The 10706-nt window shown below is 35.5% G+C and overlaps 2 protein-coding genes across 2 annotated transcripts; one reads left to right on the top strand and one right to left on the bottom strand.

Annotated features, from left to right (window-relative positions):
* The first annotated feature begins 2860 nt into the window (after window positions 1-2860).
* Window positions 2861-4779, top strand: PSRP5 (plastid-specific 50S ribosomal protein 5). The gene is made up of 2 exons (XM_079068062.1): window positions 2861-3009; window positions 4314-4779. Exons 1-2 carry the CDS (start codon window positions 2919-2921, stop codon window positions 4631-4633), a joined length of 411 nt encoding a protein of 136 aa, XP_078924188.1. The 5' UTR covers window positions 2861-2918; the 3' UTR covers window positions 4634-4779.
* Window positions 4780-4850: 71 nt separating this feature from the next.
* Window positions 4851-9041, bottom strand: ASD1 (alpha-L-arabinofuranosidase 1). The gene is made up of 18 exons (XM_079068061.1): window positions 8776-9041; window positions 8159-8362; window positions 8023-8077; window positions 7725-7936; window positions 7490-7611; window positions 7263-7410; window positions 7124-7193; window positions 6897-7042; window positions 6761-6806; window positions 6622-6674; window positions 6364-6508; window positions 6167-6285; window positions 6000-6071; window positions 5809-5912; window positions 5678-5734; window positions 5400-5592; window positions 5167-5310; window positions 4851-5075 (listed from the first exon to the last, which is right to left on the bottom strand). Exons 2-18 carry the CDS (start codon window positions 8327-8329, stop codon window positions 4926-4928), a joined length of 2007 nt encoding a protein of 668 aa, XP_078924187.1. The 5' UTR covers window positions 8330-8362; window positions 8776-9041; the 3' UTR covers window positions 4851-4925.
* Window positions 9042-10706: the final 1665 nt, after the last annotated feature.

The raw sequence follows: 10706 nt of genomic DNA on the forward strand, positions 1-10706 counted from the left end.
AATATGTTTTTATTTTGTATAAATATATCTTTAGAACGTACTTATATATTTAAAAACGTAATTTTTACTTTTAAAAACGTATTTATATGTTGAAAACGTATAAATGCTTATAAATATGTTTTTAAATCGTATAAATACATTTTAAAAATGTATTTCGTATTTATACATTTATACATAATAATACGTATCTGATGCATGAACAACACTAAAAAAATACATGTTTAATACATAAATAATACAAAGTATACATATTTATACAATATATATTAAAAATATGTATTGTATTTGTTGTAAATCTTTATATATAGAAATACATTTATACATAATAATACTTACAAAATACTTCAATATAATATAGAAAAAAAATACATATTCATACAATATATACGAAAAATACATGGTAACATTTATATGTAATAGCAATACATTAAATATCATGTTATATAGTAAGCATAAGGGATAATAAACAAATATTCATTGCAACTCAAACAAAAAGGCGCTTGTTTTATATGGAAGAGGTTTGGAGTTCGATTATTGGCATTAAAACTTTCGTTCCCCTTTACAACGAATTTTTCAGAGTAATAGAACATGTTGACGTGGAATTCTATGCCAGCAAACGTCCCACTCAACGCCTACGTGACGCTTAGGAGCACTACATAAGGTCGAAGGAAGTGGCAGCACATTTTTTGCTGTCATCTTTTACTTAACATTTCATATGGAGTGATAGCAGCCCTAGCATTCGTTTTTTTCTTTTTTAAACACAAAATAAGTTGGGCCCTCTTATGGTCTGCCACTGGGGTGCAGCAAGGCGACCTCTTGGGCCCTCTTTTTTTTTCCCTCGTTTTGCACCCGCTTGTGCACAAGATTAGAGACAATTGTAAGCTCATTCTTCATGCTTGGTATCTAGATGATGGGACTGTCATTGGGGATTCAGAGGAGGTGGCTAGAGTGTTGAACATTATTCGGTTACATGGTCCAGGCTTGGGTCTTGAGTTGAACATCAAGAAAACGGAGATTTTTTGGCCCTCCTGTGATGGTAGGAAGCTTCGTGCCGATTTATTCCCAACGGATATAGGGAGACCTTCTTTGGGGGTGAAGCTCCTTGGGGGGGGGGGGGGGGGGGCTGTTAGCAGAGACGCAGTGTTTATTAGCGGGTTGGCCATGAAGAGAGCGGTCAATGCTGTTGATTTGATGGACCTTCTTCCACAACTATGTGACCCACAGAGTGAGCTCCTTTTGCTTCGATCATGTATGGGTATTGCAAAACTTTTCTTTGGTTTAAGGATATGCCAGCCGGTACACATAGAAGATGCAGCTTTGTTCTTTGACAAAGGATTGCGCAGGTCTATCGAGGATATGGTGGTATGTGGAGGCCCCTTCTTTGGAGACATTCAGTGGCGGCTGGCTTCCTTACCTATTCGTTTCGGTGGTTTGGGTTTGTACTCGGCATACGAGGTTTCCTCCTACGCATTTGTAGCCTCGAGGGCCCAATCTTGGGCATTACAAGACCACATCTTACGTAACAGTGGCGTATGTGGTATGGACTCGGATTACCTATGTGTTATGACTCGTCTACGCGATACGATTCCGAGATTTGACTGTAGCGGTTTCACTAATAAGGACACCGCCCCCCCCCCCCCCCCCCCTAAATCCTAAAAAGCATTGGCGTGTGCCTTTTTTTAGCAAAATCGTCAAAGATATGGAAGTCGACTTCGACATGACTGTCAGACAGAAAAGCAGTCCTTGAGTGTCTGCGGGCACCTCATGCTCAGGATTTTCTGCTAATTATCCCTATTGATGGTCTTGGCCAGCATATGTCTCATGTGGAGTACCGAACTATCCTTTGTTACCGCCTCATGATTCCCCTATTCCCAATTGACGAGATATGCCCAGTTTGCCGCAAGTCATGTTTGGATACCTTTTGGGAACATGCGGTTCATTGTAGAGAGCTTCATGGTTTCAAGTACAGACATGATGTGGTTCAGGATGTTCTCTTTGATGCTTGTCGACGTGCTGGTATTTATGCGAAGAAAGAAGCGCCAGTGAACTTTTTGACGGACCCGCAGGATGGAAGGTCCACACTTAGACCGGCTGACATTTTGGTCTCTGGGTGGATAGGAGGGAAGCATGCGTGCGTGGATCTTACTGGGGTCTCTCCTATCGTTGGTTTGGGGAGCGGGGGTTTCACAGCAAGGCATGCCGCTTTGATAGCCGTTGCGTGCAAAGTGGTAAAGCACGAGAATGCATGTATAGAAAATCAACATGTGTTTGTACCTTTTGCATTCGATACATTTGGTTTTCTCGCACCAGAGGCGGTGGAGCTCCTCAATAGAGTCTAACGGGTCATGCATTCTAATGTCATATCTCCTAAATCCACAAATATTGTTTTCAAAAGAATTGGTTTTGCCATCCAGAAATGGCTAGCGGCGCAGCTTGTTGCTAATTTGCCTTCGATCGATATGTATTGAACTATATCAGTCGAATTCAATACAAATAGAAAATTTCGTTTTTAAAAAAAAAAAAGTTATATTTTTCTAAAATACAAACATTTCATATTAAATAAATTATTTTTCTAAACAACATTCCGATATAATTTAATATACAATCCATAACAAACATTTATTAACGACTTAAAACATTTTATTTCATAGGTCATATATGATTATTTGTTTAATACTTATTTAAACAAACATAATTTATTGGAACTCACGTTTTCTTAATTTATTGGAACTCAGGTTTTTAAGTTATTGTAAACAAAATAAATAAATAATAATACCAAATAAGAAATATGGATGCGCCATCCACACCCGAACCCAAACCCGGATTTCTTTCACGCCTCTTATCCTTTACTATATCAAACCTTATTTCTTCTAACAAAAAGCCTATCCTGAAACCAGAGACCTCAACCTGACGACACAATGGTTCTTCTTCATTTCACTGCAATTCCACCCGCAGTTTGTTCTCAGTTATCTTCATCCCGATCAACTTCTTCCGTTACTTTCAATGCCTGTAAGTACAACTCAATTTATCTACTTTTCCAGCTCATTTTATTGTGAATTCGCTCAACTGAACCGAATCTTTGATGTGTATATGCGTTATCTTATAAACGAAATGTTATAGAACGAATGTGTAATGTGACTGCTGGTAACAAGATGAAGCGATTTTAACACAGTTATTTTGTTTTAAATGGACACCAACTGTTTGATAAAATTCCCCAATCAGCAACACATTTTAAAAGATTCCTTGATGTTCATTTTGGATAAACTGTTAGATGGATAAATGGAGTCCCATATGAGCAAAGACTATATCTTCTTTTGTACTAAATGAGTACAATCATTTGAGAAGTACTATAGCTTGAAATTGTAAAGGATCAAAGATTAAATAAATCAAAATACTTGTAAAAAATTGCAAATTGTGTGCTTTGAGTTATTATTAAACAATGTTGTTATAACATCCTTCAATATTTATTAAATAATCTTGTTCAAGATAATGTAGAGTGTTGAATTGGTAATTTTTGCCTCAAGCAAGTGTTGTAATGTTTTACTTTTGGACTGAATGTGAGTACCGTTTTTACCCTTGTGTCTGGAAATGATGTTTCACTAGTAGTTACTTGGTTGTGCTACGTTACTTCCCTGAGGGTACTGAATGTGAGTAAATGACCATTGTACCCTTCTATGCTTCAGTGGGGTAGTTACTTGGTTGTGCTACATTTAGTTCTGAGGGTATTGAATATGATTAAATTACCACTTTATCTTGTCTCTGTAACCGACATTTTTTTGGACTTCATGAAACATCTCAATGTGAGTAAATGACCATTCTACCCTTCTATGCTTCACTGTTGTAGTTACTTGGTTGTGCTACGTCTAGTTCCAAGGGTACTGAATGTGAGTAAATGACAATTTTACCCCTTTATGCTTCATTGATATAGTTACTTGGTTGTGCTACGTCTAGTTTGGAGGGTACTGAATGTGAGTAAATGACCATTTTACCCTTCTACGTTTCACTGATGTAGTTACTTCACTTACTTGGTTGGGTATTGAATGTGAGTAAATGACCATTTTACCCTTCTATGTTTCACTGATGTAGTGACTTGGTTGGGTACTGAATGTGAGTAAATGACCATTCTACCCTTCTATGTTTCACTGATGTAGTTATTTGGTTGTGCTACATTTAACTCTGAGGGTACTAAAGTTGAGTAAATGACCATTTTACCCTTGTATCTAGAAGTGATGTTTCTGTTTTTTTTTTTTTTTTCTGACTGAATGAATATGAGTAAATTGACCATTTTACCCTTCTGTTCTTCACTGATGTAGTTTCCAGGGTACATTTGATTCAAACACCCTTTGTGTTGAAACATAAAGGACAAGGTTCAATGATTATGAAGGCGGTGGCAGGTGTGGATGGTGTGGAGCCGGAAAGCACCACTCTGGCAGCTGTGGAAGCCATTGATGAAAGCTTGTCAGTGGAAAAGCTTCCATTGGAGTCAAAACTTCAAGCTCAGGTGGACCAGAAATTGAAAATGAAGCTGGCAAAGAAGATAAGAATGAGAAGAAAGAGGCTTGTCAGGAAACGCCACTTGAGGAAGAAGGGAAGATGGCCTCCTTCAAAGATGAAAAAGAACAAGAATGTATGAGTTGACTATTTGACCTCTCACTCTAAGGAGTTATGATTTCAAAATATTGTTGTTTTTGTTTATGAATACATCGAACGAGTTGCTTGAAAGATGGAAATGTATGTGTAGATTTTTGATCTTAATTGCAAGAAAAACCTTCACGTTAATTTTGATATTAATTAATTAGTTTATACTTTATAATGTAATGTTAGCAAACATGTGGGGAAGACCGGGAAAATGCCATAAACAAACTTTTTATTTATCCTTTATTCATTCATTTATTTATAAAAATATTATACAAACAAACACCTTCTTACATAGAGGATACATACGACTTATCATCACTTGTCATTTGTGTGATATCCGATTTCATTAATACATCGAAACAAGTTAAAGAATGTGGTAACAAGACAACATCCATATTCTTTCCAGCTGTCTCCAATAAGCTTTTGACAGGTGTAACCTGCACCAAATCCCATCTTGTCAACACACACTTTCCAAATAACACCCCATTTATTAAAAGACAAAAATACCCTTTCCATTTTCATCCTTACCTTGTTTGGATTCGCAAATGAGTTTTCATCCCTCACATTTGTAGATGAAAGAACGGTTTTAGACCCCGAAGTGTCTAGTAAATTAGGATCCACCCCATCAATCATTACCTTCAAATTAACCGTGTTGCTCCCAAAGTTTACAACCTATAAAACATACAACAATATTTTATGCACTTCAATTTCTTAAAAACAAATTTAATGACAAAAAATCTACGTACGAAAGTTATCTTTACCTTTACTCTCAAGTAGCTTTTATCATCCTCCGTGTACACAATAGCCGAAGCCTCAAGTGACATGGATGAGTTTGACTGGAGGGTTGACTTTAGAAGAGTTGCACCATTTGACTCTTTGAAGAAATGTTGCATCCAATAACTTGGTGTTCCATATGATTGAGATGAATCAAAAACTATTGCATCCGGCATCCACCTTAACAAAATTAAATACTTCCCATCATCACAATACTCAAAATAGGAGGGCATTTACGTCTTTTTCACATGAATAAAACTCATACCGCCTATCGTTGGTGTTCACGAACAAAGGTGCATAACTCGCCATTTCAACAACATCGCTGCAAATAACAATCTCGTTAGAAGTCAAAATCAAAGTCAAAGTCAAAATCGGTCAATGTCAAAGTCAAAGAACCTGTTCTTTTCTACACCAATAAGGAATCCAGCTTCCGCGAGAGCTCCTAAAAGACTTCCAGAACCAGCGTCATTTCCTGTCACAGCATACTCACTCACAAATGCCTGAAATAAATAAAATAATTAATTTTCACATAATTCAATGATTTACATTTTACGAAGAAAAAAAATGGAAATTAACAATTAACAAACCTTTGGGCCAACACGTGATGTATGATCGAAGGTATTAGCCATAGAAAATACAGTGCTTGCATTTGCATAAATCTAAAAAAAATAAACCGATCATTAGAAAATAAATCTCATTTGAATTTTTATATATAAAATATAAAACAAGTTTGACTTTGACTTTAAAATCTTACATGAAAATCATACATATCTGCAGGGTGATCCAATGGACCATTTGATCCATCACAATTGGATATCATTTTAATATCTGGATAAGCTTTTTGAATTGCAGCATAAAACTGAAGGTAATTTGCTGTTTCATAAAATAAGTGCATATATATAGATCAGATTAATTTCCAGGAAAAGACGAAAATGCCCTCAAGATGCATACCACGATAATTTTTAAGCCAACAATCCTCATTTCCAATAGCAACATATTTCAAATCAAAAGGCTTTGGGTGTCCCATAGCAGCTCTAACAGATCCCCATGTTGAATTTGAATCACCTCTAGCAAACTCAATTCCATCAAGAGCTTCCTAAAAATCCAAAACATTGTTTACAACATAATTTATAAATAATACAAAATTGTTATAACTTATAAACATATAAACATATAAAAAGAAAAGAGTAAGAGAGTAAGAGAATATACTTGTACAAAAGGCATGATGTTGGAGGGATCAACAGACTCCTTATGACTAATTCCTTTAAATTACCAAAAGAAATAAGAAATTTTTTAGATAAATCTCGGATTATAATTTATAAATCATATATATTATTATTATTATTACCATTGTTGAATACCCATATTGGTGCTGCACCTAAATCTTCAGCCAACTGTGGAAAAATTTAACCAAATTTTATTCAAATTGTGTAAAGTTGTTAAATTTTATAAAAAAATATATATATTTATATATTTTTTTTTACCTGAAAAAATTCAAAGTGTCCAAGTGCATCTTCAGTCCAATACATCCATACATCACCAAAATGACCTGGCCTCTCCTCCCATGGGCCCACAGTTTCTTTCCACCTAAATGCATTTCTTAAATACTCTCCTTCAACAAAGCATCCACCTAATTTCCCAAAAAAAAATAAAATAAATAAGAAACACTAAAATATCTTTTATAATCTATATTATTATATATAATATCTACCTGGAAATCTGATAAATCCTGGCTTCATATCTGCAACCATCTTAAAAAGATCATTCCGGAAGCCATGCCCCTGTTCCAAACAAAATCCGTTTATTCGAGTCAAATGACTAAAATACCCTTCCAAAACGGGTAACTTTACCTTGTATGTATCGGAGGGCATTAAAGAAACTTGATCAAACCATATGATTCCCTTTTTATTAGTCTTTAGTTGTAGTCTAGAATTAGGGTTGCTTCCTTTTGCTTCTAATTTAGTCTCCATCTTTGTCCAATTTGATACATCACTTGCTCTGAAAAGACAATAAAATCCGTTACTAATTCAAGAAATCTTTTAACATTTTTCCTCACAAAGGGTAAAATGGTCATTACATGATATTTGTGGTAGCTAGTGTTTGGACGCCAATAGAATCTGTCAAAGACACTGACACATTGATTGATCCCGATGATCGAATATAAAATACTAAATTGTAAGACTTCCCTTCTTCAATATTCTACAATCAAGAAACAAGAAAAAAGGACAAATACCACATAACTACATAGGTAATGTAATTTTTGAAACATATGAGGGCAAATTGGTAAAAAGTTAGATACTTGTGATTCTTACCATTCCCCAATGACCAGGGTTATATATACCAACACCACCATCTGGACAAATATTTGTCCCATGATCATCACAAACCACTTCCATTCGAAGGGCAATGGGATTTTGTTTGAAGCATGAGGAAAAATCTGTTGATACTTTTAGCATTGAGTCATCTCCAATTATTGACCAAGGGGCAATAATGGAAGGAGAATGTTGTCCCCCTGATTCAAAACCTGACATGATTTAAAGAAAGTGTAATGACTATTAGTCAAATATCTGAAATGCAAAAGACTTAAATGCCCTCCTTGTATGTACTTACCTCTGTTGCTTACTAGTTCTGCCCATAGTCCACCTGCACCAGCATGGTTGATCTCCTGAAAATGCAGTTAAGAGCTTTGTTGAAGCATGAAAGTGATGTTTGAATTTGTAATAGACAAAAAGAAGATAATATGTACCTCAAAGAAAACACCAAAGAGGCTTTCGGGCATCTTCCTTGTGGAGCTTTTAGAAGCATTTACAACCAGTAATGCATTCGTATCCCACAAAGTTGCAGAACATTGAAAGATGACACAAAACCCAATTAGAAGAACAAGTATGAGAGCATCATGATCACAGCTTCTACCCATTGATTCTTCACTGGATACTTGTGTCTTTGTAGCCTATTATAGGAAAAGGGAAGCCAGAAAAGGAGAAATATAACGAATTTTGTTACGATGAAGAGAAAAAGTAGCCGTAAATCGTAGAAAGTAAATTAAAATATATAGAAAGCAAAGAAGTCGTAGCCTGACTCTCACTACATCTGATTGTTGCTTAAAACTTTGGAGAAACCCATAAATTTGAATTGGGAAAATCCGGGCTATGAAAAGATAACCTCAAATATGGATGGAAGAATTCATTCAAGGAGTAATTGTATCAATTCGAAGGAAGACTAATCAATGATCGCAAAGCAAATAACAACCATACGATTGATTGACTATGAAAGGGTCAAAATTAGGTCGCAAGAAGAGCATAATTCGATGATCAAATTCAAAAAACCATTGAAGAAATCGGGGAAGCGATAAAGAAAGCTTACTTTGGTACATGCAGGCCACGAAGAGAATGAATGAGAATTGCAAAGATGAAACGAATTGTGTGGAGCTTAAATAGCAAATAAATTGACTTTGGATTTTGGAGGAAGAAACCAGTGAAGTGTTCTACACCGATTACTGATGAGTGTTGTTGCTTAAACAAGAAAAGATTCTTGGTGTGAAAATTATGATAAACGTATTTACTTGGATTTGGCTGCACATTTGGTTAGGGATGACTGTGAGATTAAATTCTGTTGGAAGTCATGTGCAACAATGGCCGAAATGCCGTTATTTATGTTTAAATCTTCTACTAGATTTGTAAACCAAATTAAAATAAAAATATTCATATTAATGCAATTATTGAAGTATAATAGGTTTATATATAATAAAATAATCATATCTTTAAAAGTCCGAACCATATATTTTTGTGGAAATGACACTTTAACCCTACAATGTTTTCAGAATTGGTCTAATCAGCCCTTAAACTATTTTTATTGTTTTATAAGGGGCATAAGTGGATTTTGTCGGGTCTATAAGGTCACTTTGGACAAAACAAAGAGGGTGAAATAGATGAAAAAAAGTAAAAAACTATTACATGTGGTCTATACTTTCAACAACTCATCTCCAATACCACCCTATCCCCACCATGACCACCTCGACAATTTACTAACACCGCCTTTATTCCCACACAAACCACCAAATCACTATCATCGCCGCCCTCACCCTTCTTCAACCCTACACCAAGTTAGAACCCACAATTACCCATCTCCCATTAACCACCATTACAACCATTACCATCTTCAGCCACCAAATCATGGCAGCTTCCTCTTGTTATATCTGAAGCAACTTTTCCCTTATTCGTCTCCTTTCATCAAGAGCATCTTCATCGTCTTCTTCAAATTCTAACATTCCTTGTCTCCTCTATTGAAATGACCTCAGCTTGTCTGATTCTTCGATGATCTACTCTTATTTCTTCCTTATTGTCAAATCTATTCTCTGCCAAATGACGCAACCTAGGAAAGGCCTTCTCCAAACCAACCGACCTCGCCATCCGCAAATCACATTCTTCATCGCCATCATCTAACCACTAAAGATCTTTTCCAGGCCAATATCTTTTCACTTTTGTTTGCCTCGAAGTTTATCGCTAACCGATATCAGAGTATCACTAACACCCGCCATTACCAACATCGTTAGGAGAAGATTACCCAACAAAACCCTAGGTTTTTTTTCTGAAACCTGGAACGAAAAATCAAAAGTCAAATGTAGAAAAGAATATGATTGTATCATATGGCTTCCCACAAAATGTTCTTAATCTAGCTTTAATGAACGAAATCAAATCGACTGCCTCTGGTAAATCACCTAATTAGGTAGCTCCTGTAAAATATTATTCATTTTCTTTTTCTTTAAAAAAAACAATCATGATAAACGAGTGCCTATGTGGCTTATGAAACCTGTTATATTAGGTAGCAGTGACCAAAAAAGCAGGTCGACATCCACTTTATACCCTCATAAAGCAATGAAAATAGTTTAGGGACTGATTAGACCAATTTCAAAAACAATGTAGGGCTAAAATGTCATTCCCCCTACATTTTTAACCAATTTTTTTAAACATAATGACAACAATCTGCGTAAATACTATATAGTGACTTACTTCCAATGCGAACAACGTTCGAAGATTATCGAATCTTTTGCCCAATAGGAGTAAATGGCATCGGAGCATGTAAGAGAACCTTAATCTTTCTTATTCGAGTATATTTTTTTAGAACAACTGTATATTCATAGAACAAGTACAAGCTAGTTGAGAATTTGATTTTGCAACCACACGATCCAATTCTTCCTCGCTTTAACGTTTCTAGAACAAAACCAATTAAAAAAAATATTACAATGTTGTCGAATATAAAATCCTTTATATACTTGTTTTGGTGGAAGATCAAAG

This window comes from Lactuca virosa, chromosome 8 (genome assembly GCF_052849685.1).
Source record: "Lactuca virosa cultivar CGN04683 chromosome 8, Lactuca_virosa_CGN04683_v6, whole genome shotgun sequence".
Lineage (NCBI taxonomy): Eukaryota > Viridiplantae > Streptophyta > Magnoliopsida > Asterales > Asteraceae > Lactuca > Lactuca virosa.